Raw genomic sequence first — 20,171 nt, forward strand, 5'->3', positions numbered from 1 at the left:
CACTCTTTTGTGCACCAGTCAATCCGGAAACTAAACATAGTACTTAATCGCAGGTCAAATGTACATTGAAGGGTCTTGAATGTGTCGACATTTGTGATTGTAATGTTATGGTGAATATATGTATCCTCGTTTCTTGTCTTACATTCTCAGTCTTTGCTGATGTTGCAAGTGGAGCTGCTGAGATTTAGATTTTTTTTAGATTTAGAGATACAGCGCAGAAACAGGCCCTTCGGCCCGCCGAGTCCGCGCCGCCCAGCGATCCCCGCACATTTAACACTATCCTACACACACTAGGGACGATTTTTACATTTACCCAGTCAATTAACCTACATACCTGTACGTCTTTGGAGTGTGGGAGGAAACCGAAGATCTCGGAGAAAACCCACGCAGGTCACGGGGAGAACGTACAAACTCCGTACAGACAGCGCCCGTAGTCAGGATCGAACCTGAGTCTCCGGCGCTGCATTCGCTGTAAGGCGGCAACTCTACCGCTGCGCCACCGTGCCGCCCGAGATGCAAGAAGAATTTTAGACTTGATCTGACAATAAAGTATTATCGTATCATATATATCGTATCGTGTCGTCCTTGGAGTGTGGGAGGAAACCGGAGCACCCGGAGAAAACCCACGCGGTCACAGGGACAACGTGCAAACTCCGTACAGACAGCACTCCGTACAGGACAGGATTGAACCCAGGTCTCTGGCGCTGTGAGGCAGCAACTCTACCGCTGCGCCACCGTGCCGCCCTTCTTTGCGATCACCCTTCACCTACTAAGGAACAGCGCGATGTTCAGATTACTTACTCGGTTTCTTGGGCCGGACGGGCAGTGGAGGTGCAATTCCAGACCTGCAGGGAACAGGAGGTTGTCCACAGTCAAAGGCAGCTGGTTGAAGCACAAGCACTTATAAGGCCATAAGGAATAGGAGTAGAATCAGGCCACTCGGCCCATCAAGTCCACTCCGCCATTCAATCACGGCTGATCTATCTCTCCCTCCTAACCCCATTCTCCCGCCTTCTCCCCATAACCTCTGACACCCGTACTAATCGAGAATCTATCTATCTCTGCCTTAAATATATCCACTGACTTGGCCTCCACAGCCGTCTGTGGCAAAGAATTCCACAGACTCACCACCCTCTGACTGAAGAAATTCCTCCTCATCTCCTTCCTAAAAGAACGTCCTTCAATTCTGTGGCTCTGGCCTCTGGTCCTAGACTCTGCCACTAGTGGAAACATCCTCTCCACATCCACTCCGTCCAAGCCTTTCACTCCAAGCGACCTACGTATGGATTACGAAGGTAGACACAAAATGCTGGAGTGGCTCAGCGGGACAGGCAGCATCTCTGGAGAGAAGGAATGGCTGACGTCTCGGGTCGAGACCCTTCTTCGGACTGATGTCAGGGGAGGGGGCGGGACTGTCCATTTTTTCTAAACCTCTTCCTATTCATGTGTCTCTTAATACCCACCTCAATTACCTCCTCTGGCAGACAGACACAAAAACACTGGAGTAACTCAGACAGCATATCTGGAGAAAAGGAATAGGTGACATTTCAGGCCTAGACACTTTCCTTTTCCCATCGCTTCTCTCCAGAGATGCTGCCTGTCCCGCTGAGTTACTCCAGCACTGTGTGTCTGTCTGTACTCCCTTCTCACCCATCGGTTCTGGGTTGCTGGTTTGAACTGCACAGGAGGCCTGCTGGATGTGGCTGGTACTACACTGTACTGGAGCCTGCCAACTCCGTCATCTTTGTTACTTTTGTGATACCAAGGTTTCCTCCTTTCATAAACCTCCTCACACGGACTCCCCTCACACCGCGCACACCCATGTAAAATGTAGTCATCCCATACTCACATGATCTCCAAAGTCCAGAGTTGGAGTGGGGAGGAATCTGAAAAGGAATCAAAAAGTAAGTGATGTGTGGGAAGGAACTACAGTTGCTGATTTACACCGAAGATAGACATTAAATGCTGGAGTCACTCAGCGGGACAGGAATGGAGAGAAAAGGAATGGGTGACGATTTGGCCCGAGACCCTTCTTCAGACCGACAGTCAGGGGAGAGGGAGAGCAGAGACATGGAAGGGTACAGAGAGCATGTAATGTGTGAAAAGGGCAGATCAAAGCAGAAGTTGATCAAGGAAATGTGCAACGGTTCGTTGCTGACTGAGGGGAAGGTGGCAACCAGGCATACAAACGGTAGAATTAACCGGGACAGTGAAACGAGTCGGAGAACTAGGGTGGGGGAGGGACGGAGAGGGAGGGAGGGAAAGCAAGGGTTACTTGAAGTTGGAGAAATCAATATTCATACCGCTGGGGTGTAAGCTGCCCGAGTGAAATATAAGGTGCTGTTCCTCCAATTTGCGCTGGGCCTCAGTCTCAGTGGAGGAGGCCCACGACAGAAAGGTGAGGGTGGGGATGGGAGGGGGAGTTAAAGTGTCAGCAACCGGGAGATCAGGTAGGCCCAGTACGTATTGTTCACCAACTACATTACAAATGGAGTATTGAAAAAGGGGCATCAAAGTGTGAGCCAAATAGCGACTATGTTTACCAACAATAATCAAAGTTCCGTCATTGCAAATGTAAAGTGGAAATATCACACACGATGTCAGAGAGGCGGATACTGAAGGAGGAAGAAACTCATATCGTTCCATATACAAGTGTTGATGAATTCACCGCTGCAGTAACTCATGGGTTAATTGTCCTGGAATTTTTTCTGAGATGAAAAGCAATCATTAAAATGGTGGTGGCGCAGCGGTAGAGTTTAGATTTTTAGATTTTTTTTAGATTTAGAGATACAGCGCAGAAACAGGCCCTTCGGCCCACCGGGTCCGCGCCGCCCAGCGATCCCCGCACACTAACACTATCCTATACCCACTACAGACAATTTTTACATTTACCAAGCCAATTAATCTACAAACCTGTACGTCTTTGGAGCGTGGGAGGAAACCGAAGATCTCGGAGAAAACCCACGCAGGTCACGGGGAGAACGTACAAACTCCGTACGGACAGCACCCGTAGTCGGGATCGAACCTGAGTCTCCGGTGCTGCATTCGCTGTAAGGCAGCAACTCTACTGCTGCGCCACCGTGCCGCCCAAAGCGAATCGGACAGTACCCTGGCTTATGGGAGGACCGTTCAGAAATCTGGTAACATTTCACCATAGTAAAAAATAAATTTTCTATTGTGTAGAGATGAGATAAAACATGCAATTACATTTTTAGGCACCGTAAATTGGAAGTATTAAATAATTTAATAATTTTTCCCATGCGATTGAATTTTTCCCATTGTTTAGGTGTATTTATCGTGCTTTATCTGGGTTAACTTAAAATATTAAACATTACTCAGGGACACCATTCCTTATGAAGTGTGTTGTGTTTGCACTGAACCTGTCTACATATCGACCCACGGTATCACAAAATGCCGGGGTAACTCAGCGGGTCAGGCAGCATCTCAGGAGAGAAGGAATGGGTGACGTTTCGGGTCGAGACCCGCCCCATCCCCTGACATCAGTCTGAAGAAGGGTCTCGACCCGAAACGTCACCCATTCCTTCTCTCCTGAGATGCTGCCTGACCTGCTGAGTTACTCCAGCATTTTGTGACTCCTTCGATTTGTACCAGCATCTGCAGTTATTTTCCTACATATCTAACCAAATGCCCAAAACCAAGTGTACTTGGAGGATAGACACAAAATGCTGGAGTAACTCAGAGGGACAGGCAGCATCTCTGGAGAGAAGGAATGGGTGACGTTTCGGGTACTTGGTCTTGACTGGCGATCTCATGCCATCTCCCCATGCCAACTCAAAGCCAATCCTTGTGTTTCCAACAGAGCAGAAACCTTGAACCCAACAGCATCTCTACATTGAAGGTAGACACAAATTGCTGGAGTAACTCAGCGGGTCAGGCAGCATCTCTGGAGAGAAGAAATGGATGACGGGTCTCGACCCGAAACGTCACCCATTCCTTCTCTCCAGAGATGCTGCCTGACCCGCTGAGTTACTCCAGCATTTTGTGTCCACCTTCGATTTAAACCAGCATCTGCAGTTTTCTTACCTAAGCATCACTCCGTTATCAGTCTGAAGAAGGGTCCTGACCCGAATCGTCACCTATTCCTTCTCTCCAGAGATGCTGTGTGACCCGTTGAGTTACTCCGGCTTTTTGTGCCTACCTTCATCATTAAAGCCCAGAGTTACACCAGAATACGACAGACAATGTAAAAGGTCGTTTACCCTTCTTTGAATGCGCTGGTCAATAAGCCGCTTCCCTTTGTCCTGTTCCCCTGTGACTGCTGCACTCAGTTCTGCCAGGACACTGCGTCCACGGTTCTTAATTTAGTTCCCAGTCGACCGTTTGCATTTCGTATGCAAAGGTGATCCATTGTTCTGCCAGAGGGCAACTGTGTGTGTGATCGCCACACTGCGCTTTGCATAGGCTGTCCTCCACAACAGAGAGCTCCAGTTAGATATCCCCATGCCTGTCTAATCTTTAACTTTCATCAGGTTGCTGAAGGCTGTGTGTGTGTGTGGGCAGAGCAACTGGATCATTGACTGAGGAAGGTATCACAAAATGCTGGAGTAACTCAGCGGGTTAGGCAGCATCTTGGGAGAGAAGGAATGGGAGATGTTTCGGGTCGAGACCCTTCTACAGACTGACTCTGAAGAAGGGTCTCGACCCGAAACGTCACCCATTCCTTCTCTCCTGAGATGCTGCCTGACCCGCTGAGTTACTCCAACATTTTGCATCTACCTTCGATTTGAACCAGCACCTGCAGTTTTATTTCCTACACGTCTTGCCGCTCCACTGCGAATTCTCCTCAAGGTATGTCCACTTTGGAGAAGTTCTCCTCCTCTCTTCGACGAGAGTTTAGCAACATGCTCTGTCGCTGCCTCCCATCTGTGGGTCCTCCTGCCCTCCAACTCTACGACCACGTTTTGACCCAGACCAGTCTGAAGAAAGGGTCTCGACCAGAAACGTCACCCATTCCTTCTCTCCAGAGATGCTGCCCGACCTGCTGAGTTACTCCAACATTTTGTGTCAATAGACAATAGACAATAGGTGCAGGAGGAGGCCATTCGGCCCTTTGAGCCAGCACCACCATTCAATGTGATCATGGCTGATCATCCACAATCAGTACCCCGTTCCTGCCTCCTCCCCATACCCCCTGACTCCGCTACCCTTAAGAGCTCTATCCAGCTCTCTCTTGAATGCATTCAGAGAATTGGCCTCCACTGCCTTCTGAGGCAGAGAATTCCACAGATTCACAACTCTCTGACTGAAAAAGTTTTTCCTCATCTCAGTTCTAAATGGCCGACCCCTTATTCTTAAACTGTGTGGCCCCTTGTTCTGGACTCCCCCCAACATTGGGAACATGTTTCCTGCCTCTAACGTGTCCAACCCCTTAATAATCTTATACGTTTCGATAAGATCCCCTCTCAACCTTCCGTCTACCGTCGATTTGTACCAGTTATTTTCCTGCACGGATCATTGAGTAACGTTTGCTGGAAATAAACAAAGCTGGAAGGGGCTCACTGATTAGAGCTGCAGCCTCACGGCACCAGAGACGTGGGTTCGGTCACGACCTCGGGGGTGTGCAAGTTGAAGAGGCGAGGAAGGTTTAAATGCTGAAATCCTAATTGTAGACACTTACAGTAGTCAGGCGTTCATTCACAAGAGCTTTGAGTCAGAGTAACATTGATGCAGCGGGTGGAGCTGCTGCCTGAACCATCCTACCTCATCGGAAACCCCTCGGACTATCTTTGAGCGGACTTTACTGGCTTTGCCTTGCACTAAACGTTATTCCCGTATCATATTCCAGAGAATCCAGTACAAAATCCTCCTCATGACCTACAAAGCCCTCCATAACCTGGCCCCATCCTACCTGACTGACCTCCTCCACAGACACACTCCCGCCTGCACCCTCCGCTCTGCTGCTGCCAATCTCCTGTCCCCCCCCCCCCCATCCGGACCAAACTCAGATCCTGGGGGGACAGGGCTTTCTCCATCGCTGCTCCCACCCTCTGGAACTCACTACCCCAAACCGTCAGAGACTCCTCCTCACTCACCACATTCAAAACATCACTGAAGTCTCACCTGTTCAGCACTGCCTTCAACCACTGACCGTCACCTCACCTTCTGTCTCCTTTCTCTGTACGTTTACTTATTTATCTATTTATTCACTTCTCTATGTTCTAGAAATCCCTGTAAAGCGTCTTTGAGTGTTTGAAAAGCGCTATATAAATGTAATGCATTATTATTATTATTATTATTATATGTAGGAAGGAGCAGCAGATGCTGGTGTAGTCTGACAGACAGATAGATAGACACAAAATGCTGGAGCAACCCAGCGGGGCAGGCAGCATCTGTGGAGAGGGTAAATGGGTGATGTTTCAGGTCGAGACCTTTCTTCAGACATATCGAGTCCCACCTGCCCGCATTTGGCCCATATTCCTCGAAACCTTTCCTATCCACGTACCTGTGCAAATACTGTTATAGCCTCCTCTGGCAGCTCGCTCTACAGACCCACCACACTCTGTGTGAAAAGACAGTCAAGCTGACCAGGGGCCACAGTTTAAGAATAAGGGGTAGGCCATTTAGAACTGAGATGAGGAAAAACTTTTTCAGTCAGAGAGTTGTGAATCAGTGGAATTCTCTGCCTCAGAAGGCAGTGGAGGCCAGTTCTCTGAATGCATTCAAGAGAGAGCTAGATAGAGCTCTTAAGGATAGCGGAGTCAGGGGGTATGGGGAGAAGGCCAGGAACGGGGTACTTAAAAATATAGAAACATAGAAAATAGGTGCAGGAGTAGGCCATTCGGCCCTTCGAGCTTGCACCGCCATTCAATATGATCATGGTTGATCATTCAGCTCAGTAGCCTGTACCTGCCTTCTCTCCATACCCCCTGATCCCTTTAGCAAAAAGGGCCACATCTAACTCCCTCTTAAATATAGCCAATGAACTGGCCTCAACTACCTTCTGTGGCAGAGAATTCCACAGACTCACCACTCTCTGTGTGAAGAAATGTTTTCTCATCTCGGTCCTAAAAGACTTCCCCCTTATCCTTAAGCTGTGACCCCTGGTTCTGGACTCCCCCAACATCGGGAACAATCTTCCCGCATCTAGCCTCTCCAACCCCTTAAGAATTTTATATGTTTCTACAAGATCCCCCCTCAGTCTTCTAAATTCCAGCGAGTACAAGCCCAGTCTATCTAGTCTTTCCTCATATGTAAGTCCCGCCATCCCAGGGATCAATCTGGTGAACCTTCTCTGTACTCCCTCTAAGGCAAGAACGTCTTTCCTCAGGTTAGGAGACCAAAACTGCACACAGTACTCCAGGTGCGGTCTCACCAAGGCCCTGTACAACTGCAGCAGAACCTCCCTGCTCCTAAACTCAAATCCTCTTGCTATGAATGCCAACATACCATTCGCTTTCTTCACTGCCTGCTGCACCTGCATGCTTGCTTTCAATGACTGGTGCACCATGACACCCAGGTCACGTTGCATCTCCCCTTCTCCCAATCGGTCACCATTTAGGTAATACTCTGCTTTCCTGTTCTTGCCGCCAAAGTGGATAACCTCACATTTATCCACATTATATTGCATCTGCCATGCATTTGCCCACTCGCCTAATCTATCCAAGTCACTCTACAGCCTCCTAGCATCCTCCTCGCAGCTAACACTGCCACCCAGCTTCGTGTCATCCGCAAACTTAGAGATGTTGCATTCAATTCCCTCGTCCAAATCATTAATATACACTGTAAATAACTGGGGTCCCAGCACTAAGCCTTGCGGTACCCCACTAGTCACTGCCTGCCATTCCGAAAAGGACCCGTTTATTCCTACTCTTTGCTTCCTGTCCGCCAACCAATTTTCTATCCACCTCAACACTGAACCCTCAATACCGTGTGCTTTAAGTTTGTACACCAATCTCCTATGTGGGACCTTGTTGAAGGCCTTCTGAAAGTCCAGATATAACACATCGACTGGTTCTCCCTTATCCACTCTACTAGTTACATCTTCGAAAAATTCTATAAGATTCGTCAGACATGATTTGCCTTTGGTAAATCCATGCTGACTTTGTCCGATGATTTCACCACTTTCCAAATGTAATGCTATCACATCTTTAATAACTGACTCTAGCATTTTCCCCACTACCTATGTTAGGCTAACTGGTCTATAATTCCCCGTTTTCTCTCTCCCTCCCTTTTTAAAAAGTGGGGTTACATTAGCTACCCTCCAGTCCTCAGGAACTACTCCAGAATCTAAAGAGTTTTGAAAAGTTATCACTAATGCATCCACTATTTCTGAGGCTACTTCCTTAAGCTCTCTGGGATGCAGCCTATCTGGCCCTGGGGATTTATCTGCCTTTAATCCATTTAATTTACCTAACACCACTTCCCGACTAACCTGGATTTCCCTCAGTTCCTCCATCTCTTTAGACCCCCGGTCCCCCGCTATTTCCGGCAGACGGTTTATGTCTTCCTTAGTGAAGACAGAACCAAAGTATTTGTTCAATTGGTCTGCCATCTCCTTGTTCCCTATGATCAATTCACCTGTTTCCGACTGCAAGGGACCTACATTTGCCTTAACTAATCTTTTTCTCTTGACATATCTATAAAAGCTTTTGCAGTCTGTTTTTATGTTCCTTGCCAGTTTTCCCTCATAATCTATTTGCCCTTTCCTAATTAAGCCCTTTGTCCTCCTCTGCTGGACTCTGAATTTCTCCCAGTCCTCTGGTATGCTACTTTTTCTGGCTAATCTGTATGCTTCATCTTTTGTTTTAATACTATCCTTGATTTCCCTTGTTAGCCACGGATGCACTACCTTTCCTGGTTTGTTCTTTTGCCAAACTGGGATGAACACTTGTTGTAGTTCATCCATGCGACCTTTAAATGCCTTCCATTGCATGTCCATCGTCAACCCTTTCAGCATCAACCGCCAGTCTATCTTGGACAATTCACGCCTCATACCCTCAAAGTTACCTTTCTTTAAGTTCAGAACACTTGTTTCTGTATCGACTTTGTCACTCTCCATCCTAATGAAGAACTCTACCATATTATGATCACTCTTGCCCAAGGGACCTCGCACAACAAGACTGCTAACTAACCCTTCCTCATTACTCAATACCCAGTCTAGAATGGCCTGTTCTCTCGTTGGTTCCTCGACATGTTAGTTCCTCGACTGATTGAGAATGATCAGCCATGATCACATTGAATGGTGGTGCTGGCTCGAAGGTAGGCTCCAGTACAAGCTGCTGTAAGAATCCATCTTGGGGGCACTCTACAAACTCTCTTTCTTGGGGTCCAGAACCAACCTGATTTCCCATAAAGAACAATAAATGAAAGATGTGCAACCGGCTTCTGTAAACTGCCCCTAGTGTGTGGAATAGTGCTAGTGCACAGGCATGATCATTGGTCAGCATGTTCCCAGTGGGCCGAAGGGCCTGTTTCCACGCTGTAACTCTAAACTAAATGTCAACCGCACTGCCTTCATCAGTCCTCTTGGTCACCTCTTCAAAATTCTCAGTGAGATTCCTCACACACAAAGCTATGCTGACACTCCCTAATCAGTCATAGAGGCAAAGCGTGGAAACAGGCCCTTCCACCCACCTTGCCCATGCCGGCCAACATGCCCCATCTACACTAGTCCCACCTGCCCGTGCTTGCCCCATATCCTTCTAAAACCTATCCTATCCATGTCCAGAACCAGGGGCCACAGTCCAAGAATAAAGGGGTGGCCATTTAAAACTGAGCTGAGATTTAAAAAAATCACCCAGAGAGTTGTGAATTTGTGGAATTCTCTGCCACAGAGGGCAGTAGAGGCCAATTCATTGGATGAATTTATAAGAGAGTTGGATAGAGCTCTAGGGGCTAGCGGAATCAAGGGATATGGGGAGAAGGCAGGCACGGGTTACTGATTGTGGATGATCAGCCATGATCACAATGAATGGCGGTGCTGGCTCGAAGGGCCAAATGGCCTCCTCCTGCACCTATTTTCTGTGTTTCTATGTCCGAATGTGTTTTAAACATTATGACAGCACCTGCAATATATAAGAAGATAACTGCAGATGCTGGTACAAATCGAAGGTATTTATTCACAAAATGCTGGAGTAACTCAGCAGGTCAGGCAGCATCTCAGGAGAGAAGAAATGGGTGACGTTTCGGGTCGAGACCCTTCTTCAGACCCGAAACGTCACCCATTCCTTCTCTCCTGAGATGCTGCCTGACCTGCTGAGTTACTCCAGCATTTTGTGAATAAATACCTGCAATATATAGTTTTATACTCAATACCCTGTCTGATGAAGGCCAATGTACCAAAGCCTACTTTACCACCCTGTCTACCTGTGACAACAGTGCCTTCCAAATGCATGTTGATCCTGTGTGCAATAACTTACCCACCACTGATGTTAGGCTCATAGGCCCATTGTTCGCAGTCTTTCACTTGCAGCCTTTCCACTCGCGACCCTCCAATCTTCTGGCACCTTACTCGTAACTATACCTATACAAAAATCCCTGCTAGGGGCTCCATAGTATCTTTCCTTGCTCCCGACAATTAAAACTGCAGGTAACCGGGATATTGAGCTGAAGATTTGTCCACAGCACTAAAGAGGAATGCAGGTCGGCGAGGACATTTGATATCAGTAACCTGATCACCTTACCCAATGTAACCCAACACTTGTGCGTACCATTAAGTTGACTTCCACTGAAAGGTTTTTATGGGTCAGGAGAAACATAATAACAGTGGGGAGAATTAATTCTTTACAGGCTCCAGGTGTGATCAGTGACATGTTATGGAGAAGGTGGACGGATATTAATTTTAAAAAGGCAAAAGGATAGATATTTGAAAAGAGAGAAGAAAAGAATGGAATTGTCATGGGATGAGAACAGGGAGAGTGTGGGAATAGGTTGAGGCAGCGATTGGAAGGAATTTGTGGAATTCTCTGCCACAGAAGGCAGTGGAGGCCAATTCTCTGAATGCATTCAAGAGAGAGCTAGATAGAGCTCTTAAGGATAGCGGAGTCAGGGGTTATGGGGAGAAGGCAGGAACGGGGTACTGATTGAGAATGATCAGCCATGATCACATTGAATGGCGGTGCTGGCTCGAAGGGCCGAATGGCCTCCTCCTGCACCTTTTGTATATTGTTTATTTGGGAAATGTTTCAGCTCCAGTTTATGGGCGGCACAGTGGTGCAGCAGGTAGTGCTGCTGCCTCCCAGCCCCAGAGACCCGGGTTCCATCCCGACCACGGGTGCTGTCTGTACGGAGTTTGCATGTACTCCCCGTGACCTCCGGGTTTCCTCCGGGTGCTCCGGTTTCCTCCCACACCCCAAAGACGTGAGGGTTTGTCGGTTAATCGGCCCTCTGTGGAATTTCCCCTCAGCGTGTAGACAGTGGATGAGAAAGTGGGATAACTAGTGTGAGTGGGTGACCGATGGTCTTGGTGGGCCGAAGGGGCTGTTTCCATGCAGTATCTCTTAATCAATTCAATTCAAACAATTAAACAATGATGGAATTTAAAAATAGCTACGATAATAGGGAAGAGCCAATGCAAGTGGTGTAAACCTGAAATAAAAACAGCCATTGCTGGAAACACTGGGAAGGTCAGGCAACATCGGCCGGCACGGTGGCGCAGCGGTAGAGTTGCTGCCTCACAGCGAATGCAGCGCCGGAGACCCGGGTTCCATCCCGACTACGGGCGCCGTCTGTACGGAGTTTGTACGTTCTCCCCGTGGGTTTTCTCCGAGATCTTCGGTTTCCTCCCACACTCCAAAGACGCGCAGGTTTGTAGGTTAATTGGCTGGGCAAATGTAAAAAATTGTCCCTAGTGTGTGTGTGTGTGGGATAGTGTTAATGTGCGGGGATGGCGGACTCGGTGGGCCGAAGGGCCTGTATCTCGAAAACTAAAACTAAAAAAACTGAAAACATTTGTGGAGAAACAGGATTAACATTTCAGGACCGTGAGTGTGGCCAATATTTTCTGTTTTTATCCTCACTATCCAGCCAAACAACATCAGATAAACAGGAGGTGTTTTAGGACGAGGTCTCAGAGTTCAGACTCAGTGTGCCTCTGTAAAGTGAAGGGACAAAGATGGCAGGATTAGCAAACTCTAGGTGTGATCAGAAATAAGAAACGTAGGATGTACAACAGCACAGAACAGGGACAGGCCCTTTGGCCCATCATGAGAGGAGACCTTACAGAGACGTATAAAATTATGACAAACTAGATGCAGGAAAAATGTTCCCAAATGTTGGGCGAGTCCAGAACCAGGGGCCACAGTCTCAGAATAAAGGGGAGGCCGTTTGAAACTGAGGTGAGAAGAAACTTTTTCACCCAGAGAGTTGTGAATTTGTGGAATTCTCTGCCACAGAGGGCAGTGGAGGCCAATTCACTGGATGTTTTCAAGAGAGAGGTAGATTTAGCTCTCAGGGTTAGATAGATCTCTAGGGGCTAGTGGAATCAAGTGATATGGGGAGAAGGCAGGCACGGGTTACTGATTGTGGATGATCAGCCGTGATCACAATGAATGGCGGTGCTGGCTCGAAGGGCCAAATGGCCTCCTCCTGCACCTATTTTCTATGTTTCTATGTTTCTATAATGCCCGTGCTGAGCATGATGCTAAGTTAAGCTAAACTCCTCTGATAGAACATTTAAAAAGTGCATGTGATGCATCAGTATTTGACATCGACTGAGATTTATAGGAGATGGAAGAGAGAATGTAAGAGATAAAGTAGGACTGAGGAGAGGAAAGGTTTTAAGGGGATGGGGACAAATTGCAGGCAGATGAGGCTAGCTATGATGGACTATGAGACGAGATTTGAAAACCCTCCCAGTCACAGGGGGAACATACAAACTCCGTACAGATATTGTTATTATTATGGTAGTTTATTTGTTACATGTACCGAGTTACAGTGAAGTTAATTTTTGTATACTGTTCAGTGCATGCATCATCTGTACATAAACACTTAGATACATCTTGGATAACCATCTCAGATACAGTGCAAGTGTACAGCAGTAGTACACTGAGACAGTGTACAGAGTCACTACATCGGTGGTATTTTCGAGTCCCATTTGTTGTAAGTGCAGGGATCTTGACCTAGGGTTGCCAACTGTCCCGTATTAGACGGGACATCCCGTATTGTGGGCTAAATTGGTTTGTCCCGTACGGGACCGCCCCTGTCCCGTATTAGTAGGGTTACCAACTTCCTCACTCCCAAATACGGGACAAAGGGTGACGTCACCGCCCCGCGCCCCACGTGACCCTCACCCAGCCAGTGGCCACGTGCTCCCGCTCCACCAATGTCGGCCGCCCGGGCCGGGAGCACGTGGCCACTGGCTGGGTGAGGTCACGTGGGGCGCGGGGCGGTGACTTCACCTTGTCCCTTATTTGGGAGTGAGGAAGTTGGCAACCATATCTTGACCTGACCATGAAGGCCCGTTGTCATGGCGACGTTGCAGGGTCGGCTTGGCCAGGCGTAGCCGTGGTGTCCTCCGCCGCTGCTCCACGGCTGTAGGTTGCGTCTGGTCCACGCGCTCGGCCTCTTGGAGTGGAGCCCGGTCCAGCCGAGCCCCAGGCTGCTGCAGGGCCTCCAGTGGCCCACTCCCCCGTTTTTTGTTACCAAAAATAATATAAATCAATTATATACAAAACGATATGTACAATACAGAACAATACAAACAAACCCACCACCGTGATACAAACTAAAACAAATATTCTTAAATTCTAAATATTAAACAACTATTTCCCCATCGTTATTGAGGATGTAGCGGTCCCCGGTCCTGGACATCCCCCAGGGTGCCCGTGGACAGCACGCGGTCCCTCTCCAACACCACCCGGGCGTGGACATAACCCCCCAAAAGGGGCAGGCAGCCGACTCGTGCAGAGCCCTCTCCCGCCTGGCGCCAACTCCACCGTCGAGGCCGTGCACTCCCTCCCGCACTCCGCTCACCGCCCCGCCCCCCCCCCCGCCCCACTCCTTCCACTCTGGGCGGGTGAGCCGGGCCTCCAGGTGGGTTCCCAGCAAGTCCTTAGGGTTGCCAACTATCTCAGTCCCAAATAAGAGACAAGGTGACGTCACTGCCCCGCGCCCCACGTGACCTCACCCAGCCAGTGGCCACATGCTCCCGCTCCACAAATGGTGGCCGCCCGGGCCGGGAGGCGGGTTGCTATGCAACCTCCATTAGGCGGTGCCCGGGCTTCCGGATCTAGACTGTCCGGACCTACAGCGGCCCCCGGGCCTACACTGTCCAGACCTACAGCGGCCTCTGTACCTACACTGTCCGGACCTACAGCGGCCTCTGTACCTACACTGTCCAGACCTACAGCGGCCTCTGTACCTACACTGTCCGGACCTACAGCGGCCTCTGGACCTACACTGTCCGGACCTACAGCGGCCCCCAGGCCTACACTGTCCAGACCTACAGCGGCCTCTGTACCTACACTGTCCGGATCTACAGCGGCCTCTGGACCTACACTGTCCGGATCTACAGTGGCCTCTGTACCTACACTGTCCGGGCCTACAGCGGCCCCCAGGCCTACACTGTCCAGATCGACAGCAGCATCTGGACCTACACAGCTTGGGCCTATAATGTCCGGACCTACAGCAGCCTCTGTACCTACACTATCCGGGCCTACACTGTCCGGGTCTAAAGCGTCCAGGCCGACTGCACCCCCCGGGCCTAATACAGGACAAGGGCGGTCCCGTACAGGACAAACAATTTAGCCCAAAATACGGGATGTCCCGGCTAATACGGGACAGTTGGCAACCCTAGTTCCCGGTCCGTGACGCAGGTCCTGGATCCACGGCGGGCGAGTCCCCGGTCGGTGGTGGGTGAGCTGTACCTTCTGGCCGCTCCCTGGGACACCTCCCCGGGTCTGGGCTCGTACCGAGCAAGTAAGGCTCCCTCAAAGCTTTTTGTTAGTTTAGTTTAGAGATACAGCCCGGAAACAGGCCCTTCGGCCCACGTTCAAAAGACATGTAGGTTTGTATGTTAGTTGGCTTCTGCAAATTGTCTCCAGTGTGTTGGACATAGAACTGGTAAATGGGTGATCAATGGTCGACGTGGACTTGGTGGGTTGAGGGGCCTGTTTCCACGCTGTGTCTCTCTAAACCTCTCTCTCTCAAAGACAGTCCCCATCCCAACCTCCTTATTTTCAAAAGCAAATATCAAAAAGAAAGGAAAATAAAAGCTAAATTAAGTGTTCCGAATCTTTGAAAGCCTACAAATAGTGGGAATTTATATCCTGGATTCCAATTGTTCTTTCTTTAGTTTTTAGTTTAGTTTAGAGATACAGCGTGGAAACAGGCCCTTCTGCCCACTGAGTCCGCCTCGACCAACGATCCCCGCACATCAACACTGTCCTACACACACTAGGGACAATTTACACCTACACCAAGCCAATTAACCTACAAACCTGTATGTCTTTGGAGTGTGGGAGGAAACCGAAGATCTTGGAGAAAACCCACGCAGGTCACGGGGAGAACGTACAAACTCCGTACAGACAGCACCCGTAGCCAGGATCAAACCCGGGTCTCTGGCACTGCAAGCGCTGTAAGGCAGTCGCTGCGCCACTGGGCCGCCCTGACACTCCCAGGCATTGCAGGGTGCTTTGTGGGAGGGTTCCATTCCTTCCGCTTTCTTCAACTTCACCGCACCATGCCAGAGCAATCTGAGGTGCTTGCCTTCCACTTCAGCTGAGGTTACCTGGCACTTAGTTACAGCCAGAGAAAGCCACCAAGTACTGGAGTAACTCAGCAGGTCAGGCAGCCTCTCTGGAGAACATGCAATTAGGATTCAGAAATTGGAGGTGCAAAATTGGAGTGCTGGAAACCCCAAAAGGTTAATTCGCAGATCGACTCAGTGATAAGGAGGGCAAATGCAATGTTAGCATTCATTTCGAGTAGACTAGGTTTTTAAAGCAAAGATGCCATGCTGAGGCTTCATAAGGCACTGATCAAACCACATTTGGAATATTGTGTGGGAAGGAACTAGTTGGAGTAACTCAGCGGGACGGGCAGCATCTCTGGAGAAAAGGAATGGTGACGTTCTGGATCGAGACCCTTCTTCAGACTAGTACCATGACGAGAGGGGGGGGGACAGAGAGAGAAGGAACAGACACTAAAAGCTGGAGTAACTCAGCGGGACAGGCAGCATCTCTGGAGAAAAGGAATCGGTGACATTTTGGGTTGAGACCCTTCTTCAGAGCTGGAATATTGGAACATTGTGACAGTTTTGGGCCCCGTATATGAGGAAGGATGTGATGGCGTTGCAGCGAGCCCGGAGGAGGTTCATGAGAATTAATCCAGAGGCTGATTGGGTTAACATATGAGGAGCTTATGAGGATGTTGCCAGGACTTGAGGGCCCGAGTTATGGAGAGAGATTGAGAAAGCTAGGATTTTATTCCTTGGAGCACACAAGTATACGATCATGAGGGAATAGATCAGGTGAATGCATAGAGCCTTTTACCCATAGTTAGGGTTGCCAACTTTCTTACTCCCAAATAAGGGACAAAAGGTGATGTCACCGCCCCGCACCCCACCCCACATGACCTCACCCAGTAGCAACCCGCCTCCCGTCCCGGGCGGCCACCATTGGTGGAGCGGGAGCACGTGGCCGCTGGCTGGGTGAGGTCACGTGGGGCGCGGGGTGGTGACGTCACCTTTTGTCCCTTATTTGGGAGTGAGGAAGTTTGCAACTCTAAACCGGGATCAATCCTGGGTCTCTGGCGCTGTGAGTCAGCAACTCTATCTCTGCGTCACCCAGCTAGGCACACAGTTTGGTAAGGAATGGAGGGATATGGATCACCAACGGGGATGAAACAAACTATAGAGCGGAGGTGCAGAACCTGGCGGACTGGTGCTCGGATAACAACCTGTCCCTAAATACCACCAAGACCAAGGAGCTGATCATCAACTTCCGTAGGTCACATAACGGGGAATATGCCCCGATCTCTATCAACGGGGACAGTGTGGAGAGAGTGTCCAGCTTCAAGTTTCTGGGCACGCACATTTCGGAGGACCTAACATGGTCCAATAACACTGCTGCGCTGGTCAAGAAGGCACAACAAAGACTGTTCTACTTAAGAACACTGAAAAAGTCTGGTCTACAGCAACAGCTGCTGACGACCTTCTACCGCTGCACCATAGAGAGCATCCTAACGCATGGCATCCCTGTGTGGTACCTCAGCTGCACGGAGGCAGAAAGGAAAGCTCTACAGCGGGTAGTCCATAGAGCTCAGAGGGCCATCGGAACACAGCTACCAGACTTGGAGGGCATCTACAACACACGATGCCTCAGAAAAGCCACCAGCATCCACAAAGACTCTTCACACCCCTGCAACAGTCTGTTCGAACTCCTTCCATCGGGCAGACGATACAAGGCCTTCTACGCCCGCACCTCCAGACTCAGGAACAGCTTCATCCCCAGGGCCATAGCTGCTATGAACCGGTCCTGCTGAGCCGGATGGCCACAACGCATAGATCAACTTGCACTTTACCCTGTCTAAAACTGTTACAATTGTTTCGTTTCGTTGGGTTGCTGTTGTCTAAATTACTTAAATTATTGCATCGTATGGGAGGCGCATTCCCAATCTCGTTGTACCCCTGGGTACAATGACAATAAAGATATATTGTATTGTATTGTATTGTACATGCAAGCAGCTCACTTTAACTTGACATCATGTTCAACCCAGACCTTGTGGGCTGAAAGACCGGTTCCCGTGATGTTCCATGTGCCATGTTCCATTTTGAGTTTAATTTCGAGATACAGCTTGGAAACAGTCCTTTCGGCCCACTGAGCCCATGCCGACCAGCGATCCCCGCACACCAACACCAACTTACACACAAGGGACAATTTACAATTATACCAAGCCAATTAACCTACAAACCTGTGCGTCTTTGGAGTGTGGGAGGAAACCGGTGATCCCAGAGAAGGTACAAACTCCGTACAGACAGCACCCGCAGTGAGGATGGAACCCGGGTCTCTGGCGCTGTGAGGCAGCAACTCTACCACTGTGCTATGTGCTATGTCTTTGCATCTCAGCACTTAACGGGGGAAATAAAATAAGCAGTGCCAATCATCCTCTTCAAAAATAAAACACACATAGTCTGAGCAACTACGAAGCAATAATTATTTTTAATCAAAAGTCCACGTCTGCATTATACGTTTGTCACTCGCCTGCACTGAGAAGAGTATTTATTCATACAAAAGGGATACTGTTAGCAAAAAACAAAAACCTTCTAAACAGAGAGAGAGTACAAGTCAAAATCCCCAAAAGAGATGATTACCAACGCAGTAGTATTTGCAAAAAAAAAAAAAAAAGGTTTCCAACATAAGGCACAATTATAAGTAGGAACTAATGGATTGGAGGCGATTGTGCGCGTGGAAGCAAAGCATTCAGGTCTACAAGCTGATTCCCACATAAATGCCCCTTCTTCATCCGCCATCAACGTTTCATTATGGAAAGCAAGCACAAAAACAACAGGTCCCTCACTGGCTCAGGCAACTGCTGAGGGTTGCAATTCCATCGGTCAATCGCCACCCTTGAATTATTGACAGTCATTGATTGCAGAGGTCTTCGTGAATGACTTCACATTGGTCAAAGGTTTGTCTCGTCGGCTGGGGGCTGGTCTGATTTAGTGGAGCGTTACCGGCGAAGAGTCCCCGTGTGGCAGAATGGTTCCCATCCACCCCGGTGGCAATTCACCCGGACATGGGCGTGCACGGGAACCATCTCCCCAACCCTTCCACAATATGGAGAGCTCAACCCGGTAGTGGGGGGAGGGGGGGGGGCGTGGAAAGGAGGGGGTAACTATCGATTCTTGGCAAGCAAAATAGTCTAAAAGCCAAGCCAACAACCTCAGATCAAGCTGAGGCTCGGTACATGATTCCGACAACTTCCATTCACAGATCACGGAGAGGGAAATCATCTATACATTACCCTCCTAAAAAAAGTGCTGGATTTTCCCCGAAAGAGCCGACGGACTTCAGAGGCTTGGTGGAAAGAGCAAAGAGATTCTTGCTCCTTCAAAAGAAAAAGGATACTGTTGTAATTCAGAGATTTTCCCTCCTGATTGGATTTATTGCACACTTTGGTTAGTTGCTGTCTCATGGATGATTTGTGGCCCCTGGTTGACAATTCACAGTATTTCCTTTATGAATGGAGGCTGTACGTTCAGTCAGTTCACCTGCCAAAGGCACATCCACAAAAGGCAGCAACTCTTCAGCATTCCTTCTGCTAGGAATCAAATCTAAAATTTAAATTTAAAAAAGCATAATATAGTTGGAGGTTTCATGAGAACTCTCAAATGCATAACATATAAGATTATCAAGGGGTTGGGCACGTTAGAGGCAGGAAACATGTTCCCAATGTTGGGGGAGTCCAGAACCAGGGGCCACAGTTTAAGAATAAGGGGTTGGCCATTCAGAATGGAGATGAGGAAAAACTTTTTCAGTCAGAGAGTTGTAAATCTGTGGAATTCTCTGCCTCAGAAGGCAGTGGAGGCCAATTCTCTGAATGCATTCAAGAGAGAGCTGGATAGAGCTCTTAAGGATAGCGGTCTCAGTGGGTATGGGGAGAAGGCAGGAACGGGGTACTGATTGAGAATGATCAGCCATGATCACATTGAATGGTGGTGTTGGCTCGAAGGGCCGAATGGCCTCCTCCTGCACCTATTGTCTATTTAGCTCTACGGTATGATATGATAGAACTTTATTTATCCCAGGAGGGAAATAGATCTGCCAACAGTCATAAAATCACAAAATACATGAAACATGAAATTAAAGTGGAAAGGATTGGGGACGTGCAAAGATTGGCGAGGGGAGTCAGTCTCAGTCTAGCCCACGACAGAAGGGGGAGGAGTTGTACAGTTTGATAGCCACAGGGAAGAAGGATCTCCTGTGGCGTTCTGTGCTGCATCTCGGTGGGACCAGTCTGTTGCTGAAGGTGCTCCTCAGGTTGACCAGGGTGTCACGGAGGGGGTGAGCTGTATTGTCCAGGATGTTCTGCAGTTTGAGGAGCATCCTCCCCTCCAAGACCCCCTCCCGTGAATCCAACTCAGCCCCCAGGACGGAGCCAGCCTTCCTGATGAGCTTGTTATTTCTATTGGTATCTGCAGCCTTCGCCCTGTTGCTTTGGTTATTATTATTGTCACAGATTCAGAGAAACAGTTTTTAAAAATGTTTGCA

General features: G+C 48.9%; 2 protein-coding genes across 2 annotated transcripts in view; both read right to left on the reverse strand.

Annotated features, from left to right (window-relative positions):
• The window catches only part of LOC144610260 (uncharacterized), a 51,698-nt gene extending 49,836 nt beyond the window's left edge, over positions 1-1,862 (reverse strand). The window contains exons 1-2 of the mRNA XM_078428849.1: positions 1,850-1,862; positions 802-845 (exon numbers count right to left, since the gene is read on the reverse strand). Coding sequence (XP_078284975.1) covers positions 802-845; positions 1,850-1,851 — 46 coding nt within the window. The 5' untranslated portion in view covers positions 1,852-1,862. The remainder of the gene's footprint in view (positions 1-801; positions 846-1,849) is intronic.
• Positions 1,863-18,106: 16,244 nt separating this feature from the next.
• gnsb (glucosamine (N-acetyl)-6-sulfatase (Sanfilippo disease IIID), b) overlaps positions 18,107-20,171 on the reverse strand; it is a 56,316-nt gene continuing 54,251 nt past the window's right edge. The window contains exon 14 of the mRNA XM_078428707.1: positions 18,107-19,234. Within this exon, the coding sequence (XP_078284833.1) occupies positions 19,222-19,234 (13 nt within the window). The 3' untranslated portion in view covers positions 18,107-19,221. The remainder of the gene's footprint in view (positions 19,235-20,171) is intronic.

Source organism: Rhinoraja longicauda, chromosome 36 (assembly GCF_053455715.1).
Source record: "Rhinoraja longicauda isolate Sanriku21f chromosome 36, sRhiLon1.1, whole genome shotgun sequence".
In the NCBI taxonomy this organism is placed as follows: Eukaryota; Metazoa; Chordata; class Chondrichthyes; order Rajiformes; family Arhynchobatidae; genus Rhinoraja; species Rhinoraja longicauda.